Genomic DNA, 22975 nt, shown 5'->3' with positions numbered 1-22975 from the left:
AGTGTCAGGGAAGGGAGTCATGACTTGGGAAGAAAGGACCAGCTCTGCCTAGGGGTCACAGGCAAGTGCCCCAGCAGGTACTGGGGCCATAGGGATGTTTAGTAGGCCATTATCAGTGTGTCCTGGGGCTTCCCCAACTTCTCACAGCTCTGGACATCCCAAGTGGTCTGGCGGAGGTGGCCTTAGTGGATGGCCATCTCATCTCAGCGTGGGCTGCTCCTTGTTCCTACTCCCACTCCCTGAAAGATGATTCCCTAGAATCTCAAGAGCTTTATCAGCCTGGGGGAGTTTACGGAGCCCAAGCAAGCTTAAGTATTCTTGGGCTGGTCACTTGAGCTGAGTGGGTCAGAGTAAGAGTGTTTTTGACCCAGGCTGTTTTAAGATTTACAGAGTAAGAAGTGCCTGTAGAGAGACCTTTAAATGAAAAAGTGCAAAGTAGAACAAAATGAGAGTGAATTGAGCTCTATGAATAAGTCATAACAGAAAGTCACTTTCTGAATGGCGTCACTGTGCCATTTTAACTGTTGTGCGTCAAGTGCCTTTATTGCTGAGTTTTTAAGCAGCCCGGACAAAATAGAATCGCTCAGTACAAGCTTCTGTTGGATTGTAAGGAACTCATCATCTCTGGAATCTACCACAGATACTAGTAAAGATTTACTGTCATGAAACTTGTGACATATCTAGGAACACAGACTAGTATTCAGCTCAGTTTGATTTGACTGGAGGAGTCTGATTGCTTCTTCTTCCTCTTCTTTTTTTTTTTTATTGGAGTATAATTGCTCCAAAATGTTGTGTTAGTTTCTGCTGTACAATGAAGTGAATCGGCTATATGTATACCTATATCCCCTCCCTCTTGGACTTCCCTCCCGCCAGCCCCCCCATCCTGACTTTGTCTGGATGGTGGATATGGGCTGGATGTGGAAGGTCCTGGCCGCCTGACTGAGCCGAGGAAAGGTAAATCAGCTTAGAAGACAGATTCACTCTGATTCACACTTTTAATTGCCTCATTCAAGCTTTAAAAAAGGTGTCTACCAGATATATCGCTGGATATAATGTTTTTATCCCATATTCCAGCCATCTGGATGGGTGGTTGTCTGAAAAGAGAGCTTTTCATGTCTTTAGAGATGGAGTTGACTAGCCCATGATATTTGTGAAATTTGTCCAGTCCATTCTATAGCTGGACGGAGCAGATTTCTGACTGGTGGTCCTCACAGGAGGCATTTAGGTTCTTTAGGTTTTGGGTCATGACTACAGGACTCTGCCCTGAATCCAGCAAGATTTGTTCAGTCCTGAGAGCACTGGGGAAGTAGTCAGGGTGGGGGAAGGGAGGCAAACATGTGCAAGAGGTTTGAAGGGAAATTGTTTCATAAAGTTTATAGACTGGCATCTAGGTGTTGTCTCAACCGTATCCGGCTGCTCCATAAAGACTTTGCTAAGGCAGACTTTGGGTTGTGGATTAGTACCTTTACTGCAAGAGAGAGAAAGTTCAGATAAGGTTCTGCTGATCTGAGTGAGGGTGGCATTACTTCTGGCATTTACCAGAAGACAGAGCCCTTTTTAAAAAATTGAAGTGTAGTTGATTTCTGCTGTACAACAAAGTGATTCAGTTATACATATTTTATATATATATATACACACACACACACACACACACACATATATATATATCTTCTTTTTTAATATTCTTTTCCATTATGGTTTATCACAGGATATTGAATATAGTTCCCTGTGCTAGACAGTAGGACCTTGTGGTTTACCCATTCTATATATAATAGTTTGCATCTGCTAACCCCAAACTCCCAATCCTTCCCTCTCCCACCCTCCCTGTCCCTTGGCAAACAAGTCTGTTCTCTATGGACAGAGCCCTTTTGAGAGTCAGTTGTGGGAGAAAAATATACTGCACTGGCAATCTTCAAAATACATGGCCTTTAGCAGGAAGGGCCAGGAAGGGCCAGGCAGCTAACATCAGTTGATTTCATGTATCAACAATTTTTTAGATCAGGAGGGACTGATATAGTAGTCAGCCTTTTATTTTATCAAGTAGGTGCATTCTTACCCAATGTAGTTGGAATTGTTATTGGTCAGTTCATTGGAAAAGTTGGTTAAATCAAGGAATCACACAAAAGATATATTCTTTCTCTAAATGCTTTCTTTGGCTCAAAATATCTAAATGTGTCGTCATTTGCTAGTATTTGGATGTAGCTCTAAGCCTCTTTTTCGCTGATGGGTCTGCTGAAAGAGGGACTCATTGCCTTTTCTGCACAAATCACACACACTGTCTCGTCCTGGAGTTTCTAGTTCCAGTTTCCCTAACGTTGGAGCAAGACATTCTAGATACTTACGAAGCAACCTGATTGCAAAACCTCTTTTCATTTTTATGTTTTCACTGTGACTATTTTACAGTCCTCTCCCTCATTCTTAATTTGATGTTTTTTAAAAAAATGGCATGCTTTGAGTTTTTCTAAAGCATTCAATTTAGTTTTTGTAGAAATAACTGTTCTCTTTTTGTTTACATTTCCTGTCATTGGTCAATATCCTTTCTGTTTACACTCTTAATTGGTTAGTTTATGGATGAATTCATTAAATTGCATAATTATAATTAACATGTTTGACCGACCTAAACAAGTTTGGGCCTGAATGAAGTTGACTCTTGTTAAACACGTACCTCAACGGGTGAGAGCAGAAGCGAGGGAATCTTCAAGAGAATCTGCCCATTGCCACAAGCATAAAGATAGTGTGCTTCACCAAGAGATTGAAGGGTGTTGGTGGATCTGATAAGTTGGTTAAGAAAGGGATTGGGGGCTTCCTTGGTGGCACAGTGGTTGAGAATCTGCCTGCCAATGCAGGGGACACGGGTTCGAGCCCTGGTCTGGGAAGATCCCACATGCCGCGGAGCAACTAGGCCTGTGAGCCACAACTACTGAGCCTGCGCGTCTGGAGCTTGTGCTCCGCAACAAGAGAGACCCGCGCACCGCGATGAAGAGTGGCCTCTGCTCGCCGCAACTAGAGGAAACCCTCGCACAGAAACGAAGACCCAGCGCAGCCAAAAATAATTAATTAATTAATTAATTAAAAAAAAAAGCAATTGTATTTAAAAAAAAAAAAGAAAGGGATTGGTTAAGACAGTTTCTACTAAACCGTCTGTTATGACCATAGTTTCATAAAAGAAAGGACATTTAAGCACCCCAAGTCAGAATAATAGGCAGTGTTTCCCAAGAAGGACAGTTGGCGACTTTATGCCAATATGGATTTCTGCTGTGTGTGTATATAATCTCCTACAAATTTATTGATACTTTGTCAAGGGCTGGTGCTCACATATGGACTAAGGATTGGCAGCTACTGAGCTTGTCTACACTGTTCTCTAGACATGGATTCTCTCCTCTAGGTCCAGCTAGTGTGGTCTAGTGTCCCCCTAAAGCCTTCTAGTAATCTTATTCATCGGAACTCTAAGGTTTTCACTCATGAGGGCCCCGTGACCCTACATCAGTTGGGAAAAAGGCCCCTTTAATCACTCAGATTCCCCCGCCCAGCATAAGCTCTCCCCCAAATAATCCACTGTGATCGCAAACTCACACGGTCTTGTCCTGAAGGGGTGCGGTTCTAGCATCAAGGAAGGGTGACTCACCCACTGGTTTTGCTGAGGAAACTCTGAGGAGTGGTTCAGAATTAAGGAAGGGGTAAGACTCTGTTTCTAAGGGTCAGAAATAGAGAAGAGACATTCTGAATGCTTGTGTGGTAGAAAATCCACTCTTAGCAGAAAGGAGGGATGTCTACTCTATGTTCCAGAATAAAAATTCCATCCTGGGGAGTTTCTGAAGCCTCCCACATCCTCCCTATCACCCTTTCCATCTTCAGTGCCACAAACCCAGATATCCCCAATCCTGTTTTTTATTAGTTTATTAATTGTTTCATTTTAAGTTATAAAATATTTGGTGCGTACTACATGTTTATATAGGATGCAGATACGTTATAAAGGGCAGGGAAGCAAACACCTCCTGCTCACAACCTTAACGAAGAAATGGAACAGTACCAAATCCACTGAAGCAACCTACTCATTGTTTGTCTTTGTTTTCTTCCAAGGAAGAATGTGCTTGCCTAAGGTGGCTCTAAGGGCCCTTCTCAACACTTGGCCCATTCTCCTTGCCTTCATGTTAATTACCAAAGCCATCAGATAAGCTGGTCTACATAATGCAGCATTCATACTAAGGTAACAAATCTATGCAACTCTTCCTGTATTAATACGACTTTTCTCCCCCAGTAAACCTACAAGCCAATGCTTAATTGTGCCTATGTGCTCTTTAAACATCTGGTGATGGGTTTGTCACTGGGGGAGCAAACACATTGAGTTTCCTTCTGGCATCCCCATGCAGAATGCTCCCCTCTGTCAAGGATGGTGAGGGTTTCTGTGACAAGGAAGCACCAGGTCACAACCCTTGGTCTCAGCCACACTGCCCAGTGCCAGCCCTCTGGTCATTGGAAGGAGCTGCAAAGTTCAGACGATGTACTCATTTCAAAAGTTCACACAGCCTTCGCAAGATTTGTAATAAGCCACAAAAGCAGAAGGACTAAACGCCAGAGACCCTTGTCCTCCCACTGAAACACCCTGATGTCTGTTGGATGGCAAATGAAAGAAGAACCAGCAGAGAAGTATTTTACCTAAAAATATCTGAGACATGAGAACAGATGTGAAAGTGGAGGTAAAATGAAGGAGATTCTTCCCTGGAGCTGTCTTGGTGTCAGTAAATCTTGCCCCTCTTTCCTGGGGTTGTTATCTTGCAGTTGGTTTTTAAATTTTTTTTTAATTTTTAAATTTTTATTGAAGTATAGTTGATTTACAGTGCTGTGTTAATTTCAGGTGTGATTCAGTTATATATATATATATATATATATATATATATGTATATATATACATATATTCTTTTTCAGACTCTTTTCCATTATAGGTTATTACAAGATACTGAATACAGTTCACTATGCTATACAGTAGGTCCTTGTTTATCTATTGCAGTTGTTGGGTTTTTTTTAATATATATTTTTTTGGCCGTGCTGTGTGGCATGTGGGGTCTTAGTTTCTTGACCAGGGAACGAACCTGTGCCCCCCACAGTGGAAACTCGGAGTCTTAACCACTGGACCGGCCAGGGAAGTCCCAGCAGTGGGGTTTTTTGTTTGTTTGTTTGTTTGTTTTAATTTAATTTAATTTATTTTTTATACAGCAGGTTCTTATTAGTTATCTATTTTATACATATTTGTGTATACGTGTCAAACCCAGTTTCCCAAGTCATCCCACCCCCCACGCCCCCGCCACTTCCCCCCTTGGTGTCCACATGTTTGTTCTCTATGTCTGTGTCTCTATTTCTTCCCTGCAAACCGGTTCATCTGTACCATTTTTCTAGGTTCCACATATATGCATTAATATACAATATTTGTTTTTCTCTTTCTGACTTACTTCACTCTGTATGACAGTCACAGTGGGGTTTTGATGGAGGCAAATTCCCAGGGGATAATGTTGCTCCTGAGCCCCAATTAACAGGGGCTCACTGCACCAGGCCTACTTTCCAATGATGTCTGGGCAGCTCTGGAGGCAGAGTCTTGAATCTGCTTCGTGTCCCCCATTGGCATCGACTGCGTTCGGTGTCTGTCCGGGGCTAGGCTGAGATTGTTGCCAGGGCCACACTAGAATTTTGGGAGGTCAGCAACAGAAGGGGCTTGAGGTAGCTTCCAGTGCAAGCTTTTGTTTCCTGTGGACCCCGGCGGTCCAAGGTGGGACATGCCAGCATGACAATGGGGAGGAGCTTAGGGCCTGAGGTCAGACGGCCCGGGTTGGGGTTCTTTCTTTCTTTCTTTTTCTTTCTTTCTTTCTTTCTTTCTTTCTTTCTTTCTTTCTTTCTTTCTTTCTTTCTTTCTTTCTTTCTTTCTTTCTTTTCTCTCTCTCTCTTGCTCCCTTCCTTCTTTCCTTCCTTCCTTTCCTTCCTTCCTTCCTCCTTCCTTTCCTTCCTTCCTTCCTTCTTCCTTCCTTCCTTTCCTTCCTTCCTTCCTTCCTTCCTTCCTTCCTTCCTTCCTTCCTTCCTTCTTTTTCTTTCTTTCTTTTTTTGTGGCCCCACCGCATGGCATGTGGGATCTTAGTTCCCCAACCAGGGATTGAACCTGTGCTACCCACAGTGGAAGCGTGGAGTCTTAACCACTGGACCGCCAGGGAAGTCCCGGGGTTCTGTCTTTTTCTTGTTTATTTGCTGGGTGGCCTTGGACAATCATAGATGTGTCTCGGGGTCTTTTCAGTCCTCTGCAAGATGGAGTTTAACCAAAGTGCCACAGACCCTCTAGCTTGTGATCTCAAGGTAACCTTCTGGTTCCCAGTGTGTAATAGCATAGGCCCCGCTGATGTCTTTCCAGCCGACCCCAGCTCTCTCTGAGAGGTCCCTCAGGAGCTACTGCCACACACCCAGTAGAAGCTCCTTTAAGGTTTTTTTAAAGGCAAAATGTTAGCATTTAGTTAATATGGATGGTGGGTACATGGGCATTTCTTTTTTGTTATGCTAGTCTCTGTATCTTTTGTTAAGCTTCAAAATTTCAGAATTAACAATGAATTTTCATGTATCCATACAATGGAATATCATGTAGTCATTAAAAAAATGTGGATGACAAAATGCCTGTTCTATATATATATATACACACACACAGATACATACATATATACACACACATATATATATCACATATGTATATACACACATATATACATATATACACACATACATATATATACACACACATATACATATACATAGATATATTCAGAGTGCAATTCCATTTTTATTTAAGGTAGGTGTTTTGAAGCAGTGGCATCACAGGTAACTTTTTTCTTTGCTTTGCTTTCCTCAAATGTGTAATTAAACATGTATTAATAATAATGGCTCCCATTATTAACTAATAGCCACCAATAAAAGCTGACTGTTCACTCAACGCCATGCTCAAATCACAAACACAAGTCTCGTTTACTTCTCCCCCAGCCTATGTGGCAGTCACTTACCCCCAGGGGCCTGCCCAAGGCTGGGGCCTCGTTTATCCACCCTTGGATGTTCTGATCTGCCTTCCATGTCACGCTTCCTGCTGCCCACGGCCCTTGCAGACTGCTCTTCTGCTGGGCCATTCTTTGCCAGTGACCACCGCTGCTGACACAGTGATGGCCCTGGGGAGGAATACAATTCATTCCTCAGCCATTCTGCCCAGAGCATAAGATAGTCCTTCTCTGGCTCCTCACAGCTCATTTGAAACCAGGCGTGGGGTGAGGCCAAAAGAAAGGAGATACACCCCAAAGAATAGCTCAGAACTACTGCAGAGACCTGCGCTCAGACCCTCCAGGGGTTCCTATTTGACAGCAGGAATGGTTATATAATTTGTGGGTCTCAGCACAAAATAAAAATATGGGGTTCCTTGTACAAAAATTAATACTCTCAAGATGGTGACAGCAGAGTATTAAAACAATCACGGAGCCCTTCCAAATGTAGGGCCCAGGTTGCACACTCATGACACTTGCCTTGTTTGGCAGGCTTCTGTCTCACTTCTCATCTGCCTTCCTGAGTCCAATCCAGGCATCTTCACACAACCTGATTCTGATCCCAAAATGAGGAGGAAGAACTTTCCTTCATTCCAGCCTGAGCTTCACCTCCTGCATCCTCACCCCGTCCCCCCTTCCCCCACCCCAATCAGCCTCCTCCCTGGGTAATTGAAAATTGAAAGTTGGGTCATCTTCCTCCATAGGAAAATCTACTCCCACCCGCAGGGTGAGGTCTGGCTTCACAGCCCCAGTAAACCAATCCCTTTATAGGGTGACGTCAGTTCATTTCCTGAGTCTGGTTACTAAGAAACTAAGTTGGATTAATCAGTCTGAAGTGACACCATGAGTGGGACACAACTAGCCCAATTTAGATGGGAGAGTGACAAGTTCAGTTCATTTCTTTTTCAATCACTTCTCACTAAAACATTTAAAAGACACTGGGACCCAACCTCCTCTGGGATTACCATAGGGACATCCGTCATTGCATGACGAGCCCACAGCTTACATCACCCCCATTTTCCTTGGAAATTGCTCTCTTCCACTCTCCATTGATAAGGAATGGGCAGGACCGACTCCACCTTTGGGGTGGACATGTGACCCATCTCAGCCCAATGAGCATTAGATCTAGGACTTTAGTTGAAACAGGGAGCTGTGAGGATGTGACCCTGGAGCTGCTGGCAACCATGTGACCCCAGGAGGAGGTTGTAATTAAAGTCGAACCAGAGGAAAGAATGTTGAGGGACAGAGAGAGTGAGGCTGCTGGTGCCATCGTTTGAGTCCCCAGATCCAACCGAGCTGGACGTCAGCAGTATCCCCCGGCTCGCCAGTGAATTCTCTTTTTGGCTTAAGATGGTTTGAGTTGGTTTTGTCACTGGCAATCAAAAGGGTCCTGACCACAGGGCTCCCCTTTCACAGGCAGTAATAATGTCTGTGCTGCTTACACTCTGTGCTGTGGAAATCACATGTGACAACTTATGTGCAACTGCTCTGCAGACTGCAAAGGGCTTTTGAATGGAATGACCTGGGAAGGTCAGTCAGCTGATGCAGAGCCAGGACGGCACCCCGAGCCCAGTTCTCTTTCATTGCTAAGGAGCTGCCTCCTGCTCTAAGAAAATCAGTGAAAAGGGCAAGTGGTGGATGGAGCCAGGTGGCAGACAGGGCAGGGAGTGGGCAGGATAGTTGGTGGACAGGACAGGGGTGAAGAGAGCAGGGTGTAGATGAGAAGAAAGTGGACAGAACAAGCGGTGGTCAGGGACTACCCTGTGTGGCCTTCTCATGCGTTTGTGGTGTCTCTGATGTCTGGGGCAGACCTGGCTTTTCAGGCATAGGCAGGGCAGAGTGAAGGTCTTGGAGGGAATGACCCCAGAGCTCACATGGCCCCTCACTTCTGCCTTTCCAAAACCTCTCTTCATGCATCAACTTGTCATCCCAAGGGGTCAGGGCCCTGGCCTTTTTTTTGCCACTTGTGTCACTTTCATCCAACACAGTACTGTAAGTTGCAGCCAGAACAATCAGACAACTATTACAGAACAATCAGACAAGAAAAATAAATAAAATAATCCAAATCAAAAAAGGGCCCGGGGGGCTTCCCTGGTGGCGCAGTGGTTAAGAATCCGCCTGCCAGTGCAGGGGACGTGGGTTCGAGCCCTGTTCCGGGAAGATCCCACATGCCGCTGAGCAGCTAAGCCCGTGCGCCACAACTACTGAGCCTGCGCTCTAGAGCCTGCGAGCCACAACTACTGAAGCCAGTGCGCCTAGAGACCATGCTCCGAAACAAGAGAAGCCACCGCAATGAGAAGCCCACGCACCGCAACGAAGACCGCGACTAGAGAAAGCCTGCGCGCAGCAACAGAGACCCAATGCAGCCAAAAATAAATAAATAAATTTATTAAAAAAAAAAGAAAAAAAGGGCCCTGGCATTTTTGAGTTTGGATGTTTTTTTTGGCTCAGATCTTTAGAGACCCTGAGGGAGGGGTATCAGCTTTGTTTCTCTGAATCTGACTCTGCCATGCTTGGGCCATGGATCTTTGCTCTGGGCACTTCGCAGAACAAGCCCCTTCCTTTTTTGGACGTGGACTTGAAGGGATCCCTGTCTTGGGTGCCCAGAGCCATTCTGGCCTTCAGAGGTGGGGCCCTTTCCTGCAGCTGTGGCGTTTACAGCCTTTCGGATCAGTGACTGAATCAGGATCCAGAACTTGGCAGCCTGAGAGAGCTGCAAGCATTTGACCTCGTCCCCTGCTTCCCACCATGTGAGACGAGAGGTCTCTGACCTTTGAGAAGTCTTCTTGGGCACTGATGTCCATGGGTCAACATGGGCTACAGTCAGACGTGGCCTGAGTCCTCTGTGCCAGCCGGCTAAGCCACCCAGCCTGCCAGACTCAGCTCCTTGGGGTGGGGAATGGGTCTTGTGCCTGGACCCTCAGGGACACATGGCACCCGGCAGACGTTTGCTGATTCTCAAGATTCTCAACCAGAAATATCCAGTTTCAAGGGGGGCATGTGGAATGGGGCAGTGGTGGGATATAAGGAAATGACTGCAATCGCCTTTTTTCTCTTTCATGGTCTCTCCCATGAAACCCATATCCCTAAGGCCCTGACATGAGTGAGATGGAGGTAGAGTGGTGGGATGACAGCTGGGGGAAGCATCCCTCCCCCACCTTCCTCTCTCCCCATCACCAGGTCAAGTCCAGGGCATTCTCAAACTCAAAGGCAAGTGGTCCCTAAAGGAGTGTTGGAAACTGGATATTTGGGGAGAATAGAATGCCTACCTGCCCTAAGTCACAGTTAAACACAGTCAAGGGAGGCAGAGGTCAGTGTGGAGAGAACCCAAGGGTAGGAGGGGCAGAGGGGGTTGTGGATTGAGGCTGTCCTTGCAGTGTAACCAGCCGTCAAACCATAGCAGCCTGATATCTTTAAACATCTGAGTTCTCCAAGTCTCTCTTTTTTTTTTCTTTCTGAATTTCATGCTTAGCAAACCATCCCCTGATTATAATGTGGCTTGGCATCTAGGACAATACCTCAGTTTTGTGAGTTTGATTAACACAAGCCTGCCTGGAGAGATGGTTCCGCTCTTTTTTGTTTTATTTTGCATTTTTTGGCTTTTATTTTTAATGCTTTTTTGAGATGAATCCACCCTTGACTGAGTGAACAAAACTCATCTCTGATCCTGCAGAGCTGGGGACACCCTAAAGTGATGACAATCTGTGAGCCCCTTGGAGAAACCCTTTGCCCTCTCCTGACTCTACCTCTTTGCATATCCAGCTTGCTGGGGTTTGAATCTGGGCTCTGCCACTTATTAGCTGGGTGACCTTAGGTAAGTTTCTTAATGTCTATGTGCCTCAGTCTACTCATCTGTAAAATGAGATTAAAATAGGGTTGTTGGGACTTCCCTGGTGGCGCAGTGGTTAAGAGCCCATCTGCCAATGCAGGGGACACAGGTTCGATCCCTGGACCGGGAAGATCCCACATGCCACAGAGCAAATAAGCTCGAGCGCCACAACTACTGAAGCCTGCGTGCCTAGAGCCCGTGCTCTGCAACAAGAGAAGCCACCGTGATGAGAAGCCCATGCACTGCAACGAAGAGTAGCCCCCGCTCACCGCAACTAGAGAAAGCCCGCGCGCAGCAACGAAGACCCAATGCGGCCAAAAATAAATAAATAAATAAATACATTACTAAAAAAAAAAAAAAAAAAATAGGGTTGTTGTAGGACTGAAGGATATAAAATGCTTAGCTCCGTGCCTGGCACATACGTGCTATGTAAGGCTCTGCTGTTATTGTTTGAATTCCCATAATGCCTACCTGCTGTGAACCTCGAGCAAGTAACTATTTTTTTTTTCCGTCTGGCTTCCATTTCCTTATTTATAACATGGAATTAATAATAACATCTACTGGAAAAAGCATGGGGTAAGAGTACAGTGTCATAGCATTTATTACAGTTTTTTTGTAAAACCTATAAACTATAATGCTTTATAGCATTATAGTTTTTTGTAAACTATAATGCTCCACAAATGAACCATTTGTCTTGATTTTTATCATTTATTATTAACAATTGTTAGTCTTACTGGGCCCCTCTAGACTATAGTGCAGATGATTTTAATACTTAGTTCATAGCCTAATGGAACCTGAGAAGGGGACCAGAGAAGAGGGCAGAACCTGGGTGAAGAGAAGGTTTGGCGCTGCCCCCCCAGAACGAGGAGGTGCCCGAGGGGCTGGAGGGGGTCTCTGCCTCTTCTGTGCTCTGTACCGGCGGCTTCGTTCCCTCTCAGAGGTTAAGTGGCTGCTCCCTGTGAAGTTGGGAGGGGCTGGAAGAAGCAGTTGACTGTCCCCTGGGGGTATCGCTCTGATAGAGGGCAGAGCCGCCTTTTAAAAAGCAGAGCTGCCAGCAGTGATGTGGATGCAAAACTCAAATGGCGGAGGGAGGAGGAAGAGGGAAAATTCTTGCTTTGCCTTTAAAAGGCTCGTAACAACAAAAGAAGAGACAAAGAATAAGAACGCCTCATCCCTGGCCCTGCCTATACCTTGTGAGAGGAGGGGTGTGTGTGTGTGTGTGTGTGTGTGTGTGTGTGTGTGTGTGTCTGTGTGTGTGTGTGTATGTCTGTGTGTGTGTCTATGTGTGTGTCTGTGTGTCTGTGTGTGTGTGTATGTCTGTGTGTGTGTCTATGTGTGTGTGTGTGTCTCTGTGTGTGTGTCTCTGTGTGTGTGTATGTCTGTGTGTGTGTGTGTATGTCTGTGTGTGTATGTCTGTGTGTGTGTATGTCTGTGTGTGCGTGTATGTCTGTGTATGTGTATGTCTGTGTGTGTGTCTGTGTGTGTGTGTATGTTTGTGTGTGTGTGTATGTGTGTGTCTGTGTGTGTGTATGCCTCTGTGTGTGTGTATGTCTGTGTGTGTGTATGTGTGTGTGTGTATGTGTGTGTGTGTATGTCTGTGTGTGTGTGTATGTCTGTGTGTGTGTGTCTGTGTGTCTGTGTGTGTGTGTGTGCTGTTGGCAGCAGGGGCAGAGGACTAGAAAGCCAAAGGAAATATGAGCTTAAACACAACTTGGTTCAAGACACCTGAAAGCATACCTATGGCATTTACATAAGCACAAATTATTAAGAATACACCCTTATGTTGATGGGTAAAAACTGTCCGCTAATAAGCAGAAATGCAAATAAAAAGGGAGGGAGCAGACTTTGGCATCAAGGTCAGGGAAATAAGAATCATTTGCTGGGGGAATTTTGAGTTCTGCTTGTTTCAACAGTTATATTATTTTCACTGCACTGCTTAGGACCTTGCTAACTTTGGGAGCAGCGTGAGGTTGGGGAGGCTTTGATTGGTGCAATCGGGTTAAGATTTCCAGATCTGTTGTCTGCTGCTGTCTTGGAGTTCTCTCATTTGTCCCCAGAAAACCTCCTCTGCTTGGCGGATGGGAGGGTGGTCCAGGGCTGTTCCATCTGGGGAGGTACATTGCCTGAACTCTCTGCTAGGTAGCAAAGGAGCTGTGATCTCCATTCTCACTTGGAATCTCCAAGGATTGTTTCTCTTGCCTGAGAGAGGGGGATAGAAACGAGGAGCATGCTGGGATAAACTCAGAGCCACTTCAAATGCCCAGCTCCACAATTCCCTAGGCTGGTGCTCACCTTTGGCTGTTCACTTCCAGCAAAGCTGGATTTCCTGTCCTGAAGATGAAGGAAGGCATAGCCCTTTCCCAGAACACCTCACAAGGGAAACATTAGCATAGCAACACTAGTGAGTTTCAGAAGTTTCTTCACAAAGGGTCCCAGGAACGCTAAATTAGAGGGAAGAGTGCTTGGAGAGGGAAGCCTGAGAGTTTGGAAAATGCCTTTGAGACATTGGACAGAGTCATGGTCATTTCCTGCTAAGGTTATGCAGGAGAACCAGCCAGCATCACTCCCCGTGCTAGCTGGCTGGCTGGGATCTGGGCGGGACTGACGAATTAGCCAAAGGAGTCCCAGATGGTCAGAGATGGTTAATGATGTAACATACACATTTGTTTATCCAAAAGTCTCCAGAGTGGGCAAGAGAGGAAAACAAGCAAATGGAAATATTCTACAGGGAGTGGAGCAGCTAACCTTTCTTGGCTTTCTTGTTTGTTCCTGAGCTGAAGATAGAAATCTGGCAAGAAGTGGATCTAGTCTTCTCACACTTTCCTTTTATATATATTTTTCTTTTGCTTCTTCCTTCTCCATCTCCTCCTCCCCCCCCCCTTCTTCTTTTCTCTCTCTTTTTCTTTTTTTAGAAAATAAACCACTTTATTGCGGTATTATGGTACTGAGGTATGATGAACTCACTTTGAGACTAAAATCTCTTCACCTACAGAGCATGGATTTTCTGTGGAATCGGATTCTTTGACCACAAATTTGTGTTTCATTAACATTGTTTTTTAAAAAATATTTATTTAATTATTTGGCTGTGCCGGGTCTTAGTTGTGGCACGTAGGATCTTCTATCTTCCTTGCAATGTGAGGGATCTTTTAGTTGCGGCATGCGAACTCTTAGTTTCAGCATGTGGGATCTAGTTCCCTGACCAGGGATCGAACCCAGGCCCCCTGCATTGGGAGCACAGAGCCTTAGTCACTGGACCACCAGGGAAGTCCCTCATTACCGTTGTTTAATGGAAGAAAAGTGCTCTTGAGGGATAAAGAATGGTAGAGGGAGACAGAATAGCTGGTATGGACTTTTGCTGGTTGATTTGTCTTTCTCTGGTAAAATTTTCTGGCAAGGAAGAACAATACTACTGAACCCAGACCCTTCTCTAGGACCAGTGGGTGACAGCCTCGTGGGAGGGAGGCTGGCTGGTATATGGAACTCTGCCTTTTTCAAATATTAACTCTCAAGCAGAGGCCATGAGAGAGAGGCCTCAAATTGAGGTCAGAAATGACCATTTCTTTCTGGGTTATCTCACTATATCTTCCCGTACCTTTATCAGGGCCCATCTGAGACTCTATACAGTATTATAGCAATTTGTGTGCCTGTTTTACAGGCCATGAGCTTATTGAAGGTGGGAACTACTTTTTTGGGGTGTGTGTGTGTGTTCTAACGCTCAGCATAGTTTCTTACCCTTTGAAAATGCTCAGTACATGTTTGCTGAATGACAAGATGAGGCACGTGGGCTATTGAAAGAGGTAGACATACAAGATGAGCCGCAGAAGTGGGACATGAAAGACAAGCACAAGAGAGGTGGGAGAGGAGTGGAGGTGACCTGCTTACCTTTCCCACTCACCTAGAAGAGGTGTTGGAGCAGAGTTAGAGGACAAGGGAATCCTTGCAGGACAGAGAACTTTCATCCTTATCTCTCTAATGATTCCATTTTTTTTCCAGTGAGGCCCAATCCCTGGATGAATGGATGGACCGTCCATGCCTTTATGCCCTCTGGTTGCTGGTTTTTCTGAGATTCGATAGAAGAGACTGACTTTAACTTAGTAATTTATTTGCCCCTCTTGGAACAAGATTGGCATGTGGGTGTTCATCACAGCACTGGTGAGGATGAGTTAGGAAGTGAGTTCTATTTTTTTTTGCGGGGTTGGGGGCCTGCACCACGTGGCCTGCGGGATCTTAGTTCCCTGACCAGGGATCGCACCTGTGCCCCCTGCAGCAAAAGCGCCAAGTCTTAACCACTGGACCGCCAGGGAAGTCCAGAAAGTGAGCTTTTGAACTCACTTTGTCCTGATTCACTAGCATCTGGAGCAAAAGCTGCCCCCATTCTGTACTTCCTTTGCTCAGAATTCACAGTCAGGACCTGACACAGCAAGAACCCACCATGGAGTGTTTCTGAGCCCCTAACTCACATCATTGCCTTTGATGGCTCATGAGACTGTACTGGCAGCAAAAGAGGGCCGGGAGTTCTCTAAGGGAAAGAGCAGCAAGGTTGTTCACATGTTTTAAATTATTTAGTTGCATCAAATATTCAGATTTGTGAGAACATCAGCAACTCTATTTAAAAACTCCAAGCACGTCATGGATGAACTCAGTGTTTCCAGGCAGTTCCCAGCTTCCAGCCCACACTCAAAGAATATTCTAAGAGTTACTCAGGCTCATTTGGGTCAGCCTTCACCTCTCGGGATGAGCTAAAGTGCAAGTGCCATCCAAGGTTGATGATACTTGGTGTATGTTTTTCAGATAAGTGAATTTTAATGAGAGGTCTCATTGCACCCCATACCTCACCTCCCAGAGGAAAGAGCTATTCAACTTAGGAAATCACGGTTGCAAGGTTCACACAGTCATGATTTTTGTGTAGGTGGGTGTGTGAGCTTAATCCCTTGGGATTGTGCCTGTGAAATATGTGTGTGTTTCTGCATATGAAGTTGCTGCTCTTCTCACAAAGCTTCATTATTTTAGGTGAGACCCAATGTGACACCTATTGACGTTGTTCTGGAGCTCAAGATGTGTGTCCTAATAACAACCATTTATTGAATGTTTCCTATACACCCAAGAAAGAAAGAAAGAAAGTAAGTAAGAAAGAAAGAAAGAAAGAAAGAAAGAAAGAAATTACATTATGTTATCTAACATTTTCACTCAAAAAACCCCAATAAGCCAGGTATTATTATTCCTATTTTATAGATAAGAGAAGAAAAAAAGGCTCACAGATGTTATTCAAAGTCACATCAAGGTCTGATTCCAAGCCTGGGGTTTCTTTCCATCATACAGCAATATCTCTTTTCTGCCAGGTTTCTAAGACTATCCTACATAAAATCTGGTAGCCCTGTCAAAACATTAAATAACACTTCCCCCTCTATAAAGGTGACCTCTGGGGAGGAGAATAGGAAGTGTGTGTGGAAGGGGGTATGTGGGGTGTGGTTTCTGGGAAGCTGGTAAGGGTCTACCTTTATTTTGATAGTGGTTGCACAGAGCTGCTCTTCGTGATAACCCATCAGGTTATACCCCATCAGGGTATACACATATGATTTGGGCTTTTCTTGTGTTTGTTATACTTCAATAAAATGTTTATTTAAAAAATCCTGGGCTTCCCTGGTGGCGCAGTGGTTGAGAACCTGCCTGCCAATGCAGGGGACACGGGTTCGAGCCCTGGTCTGGGAAGATCCCACATGCCGCGGGGCAACTGGGCCCGTGAGCCACAACTACTGAGCCTGCGCGTCTGGAGCCTGTGCTCTGCAACAAGAGAGGCCGTGATGGTGAGAGGCCCGCGCACCGCGATGAAGAGTGGCCCCCGCTCGCCGCAGCTAGAGCAAGCCCTCGCACAGAAACGAAGACCCAACACAGCCAAAATAATAAATAAATAAATTAATTAATTAAAAAAAAAAAAAGAGGAAAAAAAAAATCCTTCCTAGCAACTAATGTTGGAGGGGAGCCCTGCCTCCCATGGTCAATATGTTCTAATTAATCAACAGGATTCCCTGGACTCTATTACACAGCAAATTTAAAAATAATACAAATATGTCCAGAACTTCTGCTGCCAGTGTCCTTGTCCTCACGGTGAGCCATGGCCACCCCCCGCCTCTGCAGGAGACTCTCCAACGCTAGCAGGTTTACTCGATATATATGAAAGGAAGGAGAAGGACGTGCCTGCCGTTTTATGGATTAAGAAGAACGCCTGGAGTTGTACCAGGGAAAATCATCATTTCTTACTCTATCAACTGGAGATCTTTTATAGTTTTGGGATAATTAGTAAGATTATTGATCTATCATTAATTCAAATCTGAGTTTCAATTAATTTAATCAGACTATCAGATGGAAATCTAGGTAACTTAAGGCTTTGATTCAGTGGGAAGATAAAAGAAAGAAGGAAAACAAGGAATAAGGCATCAGACTCTGTGTGGACCAATATTATATGCTGGCTGTATCACACTGCCATTTTAATTTTAAGACTTTTTAAAATTTGGATATACACAAATAATGTGATGTAATTAGCTTTATCAAGTGAAATGTATACAGTAAGCATTACAATGTATACATGACCCATGAGGAATGTTTGATCTTAAGACTAATGTCCCCTCCAGGGGCTTCCCTGGTGGCACAGTGGTTGAGAGTCTGCCTGCCAATGCAGGGGACACGGGTTCGAGCCCTGGTCTGGGAAGATCCCACATGCCGCGGAGCATCTGGGCCCGTGTGCCACAACTACTGAACCTGTGCTCTAGAGCCTGCGAGCCACAACTACTGAAGCCTGCGCGCCACAACTACTGAAGCCCGCGCGCCTAGAGCCCGTGCTCCACAACAAGAGAAGCCACCACAATGAGAAGCCCGCACACTGAAACAAAGAGCAGCCCCCGCTCGCCACAACTAGAGAAAGCCCGCGAGCAGCAACGAAGACCAAAAATAAATAAACAAAATAAATTAATAAAAAAATACAAATATGTTGATACCTTGCCCCTTTACAAAAAGGTTTCTAAGCGTATCACAATAAAAAGTCATGTACAAAAATAAAATAATATTAGGAGGAGGTGACCAGTATTATAGGAAAAGGAAAATTGCTACACACATATGTTACTCTGTTGAGCATCACAGAAGGTTTAAGACCAGCTTCTGCTCTCAAGATGCTTACAACCAAGCTGAAGATATTGAGTATTTACTAGTGGTAAGTAGACACCTGTCTTCAAATATACTGGAACTCGTAGGAAAAGGCTCTCTTGCAATTTGGTAATCAATAAACCCAAAGGAAGTGAAAGTTCTCATGGGCTACATCCTGCATTTCATGCGTGGGTAATTGAGGTGGGAAAGACCACACTTGATCAATAATTTTAAATCTTTGACCACCAAATCTTAAAGCTTTTAAAGTGAATATTTATATCTTTATAAGATGGTTTAAACTTGGAGAGACCCATGTATCTAGTCACCAGGATGCGTTTGTAATTGATTTGTAATTATGTTCCCTTTTGTTTGCAGGCATTTTCTACTGAGGCTAGATTCACCACCTCAAAGAACACACATCTTATTCTAGTTTACTTCAAACTGTAGTGGTTTTTAAACTTCCTGACTGGGGAAGTTACACACTTTTCTCCTTATCTATACCCTAGGGGCTGAGGGACCTGGAGGGAGAAGTCATTGGGCTATTCAAATCTATAGACCACTTCCCTTAGTAGTTGGTTTTCTGCAATTTGTGTCAGAAATAGCCAGTGTGGCACACGGCTGTGTTTCTGAAATTTTAACGTGCATATTTATTTTCTAGGGATCGTGTTAAAACACAGATTCAGATTCAGCAGGTCTGGGGTGGAGCTTGAGATTTCACATTTCTAACAAGCTCTGAGGTAATGCCAAAGCTGCTGGTCTATGGACCAAACTTGTAGAGAGAAAGGAATGTTAGGCTTTGAATCATAATTCCTGGCCTTGTTTTCTTGGACAAGTCACTTTGCCTCTCCGGATTTGAGTTTCCTCAAATGTCAACTGTATGATAGGGGAGAAAAGTGGATGCAATTACTTCAATGCTTACATTCATGGAATTTTCAGAGTGATACTTTGATTTTAAAAAATCTCCACTTATAGGACCATGTACAGCCTTTCAGGGGACTAATAGATAAACCGGTATCAGCAAAGTAGGAAATATAAGGGCTGAATGAGGAGGGCAGAGAAAGGGATGAGGTGCAATAACGACTTCTTATGGCAAATATAAGGTTCTGATGCTTCAGAGTGATGGATGTTGGATCAATAAGTGTTGCCTAGAGAGGCTGCTACTTTTTCCCAACAATCACTTCAAGAGGATATTTTTGATCATTTACATTATTGATAATTTAGATATAATCTAGTTATGTTATTGATAACTTAGTTGTATAAAAAACTTGAATGAGGGAAGCAAGGGATGAGTGTGAACAATGAAATAAGCAAACACTTTCAGGAGGCTATGAGTGAGTCATGGCTGGAGGGCAGCTTTCTGGAGGCACAAGGGAGTCTGGTTTGAAAACAACAGTTTATTTCTGCTGCAGATCATTTCTATGTTTAACTTCAGCCAAGTTGGCCAGGAATTCAGATATTTGACCACAGCTACCAGACTTACCGGGTCCGGAGCTTGTGAGGTAAGGGTGGGAGGACAAATGTAGCCTCCCACAAGGGTTACGGAGGGCAAAGTTGCTCGAGGTTCACAGGGTTTAGAGGCAGGAAGAGTGAGTGAGAAAGGGACACAGGTGATTTAAATGCAGGAACCAAGCTCCTGACTATCTGAACCTCTGGGGGCGGCCCCTCCCCCGCGTTCAAGCATCTGTTTTGAGCAGCAAACAGGATCACGCAGAAAGCGTTCTCCAGGCTCACAGATACAGGCTAGTTTCTCTTTAAGTTCCAAAACCAAGCGAGGGGAACGGAGAGAACTGGTGACGGCGCCCTCTCCCAGGATTGAGATGGGGGCGGGGGACTAGAGATCCTTACCTTATGCAGGACGTGCTCATGGAAGTCAGGGCCAGCTCCCCCCTGGTAGGAGTCGAGCCTCTGCAGATCCATGCCTGGCTTGGACCCCGCTGCTCCGCACTCTCCCAGCGCTCTGCGTCAATGCTCCCAGGAGCTCTGTCCGGGCTCTGCGGGGTGCAGCCGGCTCGGGTCTAAGCCCCGCGGACCGGGCCGCATCCGGTTCAGCACTGGACAGCTCCCGCAGCCGCTGCGGCGCGGTACCCTGAGAGCAGGCGGCGGCTGCTGCCCTCCGCAACCGCGGCGTGTCAGCACCAGGAACAGCGATACAGTCCCTGCGCGCCTGGGACCAGAGTTCTGTCCTAGTCCCCTGTCTCGTGACTCCAGGATGCTGGGAGGGACGCCAGATTTCAATCTAGCCGGTGCCCCATGCGTATCTCATTCAGCTACCGGATTCCGGAGCCTCAGCGACCCAGCTGCGTTCTCCGGGTATTGCGGTCCCGGGAGCTCACCGTTCCTGATTCTTAGTGACCGAGCAGACCGTCACACCACGCCGCTCAACTCTCCTCCCGCGGTTGCAGAGGCAAAGCCCTGCGGCGCTGGAGCCGCTTCTCTTTTGGTCTCTGGACAGTTCCCTCCAGTAGGTATGAGGTCGACAGGTGATGGCCCAGAGGGGTCCCTGACGTTTCTGAAATATTTTTCAAAATCTTGCTTAACTGCATTTTCCTAGAGGGAGGGTCCAGAGCTTAAATTACACTCTCTAGGATGCATATGTCCCCCGCCAGAGTTAAGAACAATTGTCTTGGGAAAGGCAGAAGGGTTGTTTGGTTAAGAGTACAGGCTCCAGAGTTCAAATCATGGCTCTGAAAGTTATAAGTTGTGTAACCTTGGGCAAGTTACTTAACCTCCCCTAAGTGTCCACAAACTGGAAATAATAATAGTACCTACACCATGGTGTTGTTCTGAGGATTTAATGAGTTTATTTACGTAAAGAACCTAGTACGGTGCCTGACGTATATTAGGAACTCAAAAAATGTTAGCCATTGTGCTCTCTGGGCAAGGGGTTGGGAGCTCTGTCTACCTCCCCTAAACACCAGGAGAGTCCTGCTGCTGGGACCACCAATTTGCAGAGTTGTATTACCACCGGGAAAGGTGAGCATGAAGATGACCACCATGGGAACTGGAAGCTGAGACTGTGGTCTCAGAGGTTTTCCTAATATGATGACCTTGACATTCAGCAGGCAGCTACCTCATTAGACACAAGTCCTATCACCACCGGCCTCTAGAGTCAATATTAATATGGAGGGAAAGGGCCAGGCCTAAGTTTAAAAGGGTGCATTTAACTTCTGGGCTTCAATTCCTTTTCTGGCTGGGTAGCTTTAACCAAATCACTTAAGTTCTCTGCGATTGCTAACATTTTCTCATCTGTAAAATAGGTAGAGCTATGTGTGCCTACCTCATTGGGTTTTTGTGAGGAGTAAATGAGACAATTATGTGAACATCTTTCTTTCTTTTTAAACTGTAAAACAAGTTTCACTTACCAGGTGTTAGTATTACTGGAATCTCTCTACTATAGATATTCAATAAGTATTAATTAAATGAACAAAGCCAGGGAAAATGTGTTTGTATGTATGAGATTCTCAGTAGTCCTATGGTTGGGGTTCTTAACCTGAGGTGAATAGATGGACTTTAGGTGAACTGTGAAACATTGTTTGATGGAACATGTTATAAAAAGTTTTGCTTATGTGGATTTTTATGGAGAGAAGTCTCATAGATTTCATTATGTTTTCAAAGTTGTCTATTCAAAAAAAAATTTAAGGGTCAACAGCTTAAAAGAAACTCTTATCATAACTTTTCCCTGAGCTTCCTCACCATCCATGACTACTGTAGTTAAGAAGGTTCCAGAAGCCAACAGCTGCTTTGCCCTGAACTTTACATTCCTGGGAGGGGTCACCACTTCTTGGGGTCTGGTTCTGAGCGCTGAAGGTTCACAAACATGATTTCATCTGTTTGCTCAAGGCTTATGGAGAGCACATAATGGAGGATCTGAACTGATCTGGAGTTGATGATGTAAGACTTCCCTGAGAAATGATGTTTAAGCTGAGATCTAGAGGAAGAGTGGGCATCGGTCAGGTGAAGGAAGTGGTGGTGTGTCTCCAGGCACATTGATCAGCATGTGAAAAAACTTCATGGTGGTCAGGAGCTGAAAAAAAAAAGCCAGTCTGGCTGGAGTCCAGAAAGGGAGGGGAGAAAAATGATGGGAGACAAGTCTAGAGAGGTAAGGACCAGATCTGTAGACCAGGTTTTGGACTTTATTCTAAGCAATTCAAACCATGGAAGGACTTTAAATAGGGGAGTGACATGGCCAGATTTGAGTTTTAAAGATACTACTCTGGCTATTGTGTAGAGAATGGATTAAGAGTCAAGAATAAATGTGCTCATCTTTTTATATTGATTTTAAAATCTCTTTATATATTAAGGACATTGATCTTTTATGTCATAAATATTTCATTATTTTCTGTGGATTGTTTTCTAATGATTAACTTTGTTTATGCTTTTATTGTACCATATTAAAGTTTTTAATCTTTAAGTTTGGATTAAGCATAAGTGGGTGTTAGCCAGGCAGAGGATATCAGAAAGTGTATTGTTGAGCAAACAATATAAGTAAAGAAAAATAGATATTCTTTAGGGACTGTGTCCATTAAAATGTGATAGGATGATAAATTGATTTTCTTTATTCTAGGGCTATTTATGTTCAAATAACTAATACTATTAATTTATAATTTCAAACTTTATGATTTCTTTTAAAGTTGTTAAAGTGTGTTTTATGATCTATCTTGCTGAACATTCCAGGTGATCTTGAGAAGAATATGTATTTTGTTGTTGGATGGAGTATTCTATAAATATCAATCAGGTCGGACTTGAGGACACAGGGAGGGGGAAGGGTAAGCTGGGACGAAGTGAGAAAGTGGCATGGACTAATATATACTACCAAATGTAAAATAGATAGCGAGTGGGAAGCAGCCGCATAGCACAGGGAGATCAGCTTGGTGCTTTGTGACCACCTAGAGGGGCGGGATAGGGAGGGTGGGAGGCAGATGCAAGAGGGAGGAGATATGGGGATATATGTATA

At 44.7% G+C, this 22975-nt stretch overlaps 1 protein-coding gene across 1 annotated transcript in view; it reads right to left on the bottom strand.

The window, feature by feature from the left end:
* The window catches only part of RAB37 (RAB37, member RAS oncogene family), a 72863-nt gene extending 50647 nt beyond the window's left edge, over positions 1-22216 (bottom strand). The window contains exon 1 of the mRNA XM_082373098.1: positions 19867-22216. Coding sequence (XP_082229224.1) covers positions 19867-19938 — 72 coding nt within the window. The 5' untranslated portion in view covers positions 19939-22216. The remainder of the gene's footprint in view (positions 1-19866) is intronic.
* Positions 22217-22975: the final 759 nt, after the last annotated feature.

Source organism: Balaenoptera borealis, assembly GCF_965194805.1.
Source record: "Balaenoptera borealis genome assembly, chromosome: 20".
Taxonomy (NCBI): Eukaryota; Metazoa; Chordata; class Mammalia; order Artiodactyla; family Balaenopteridae; genus Balaenoptera; species Balaenoptera borealis.
Note: the sequence above shows the minus strand (reverse complement) of the source record. Positions and strands in the feature narration are given on the sequence as shown.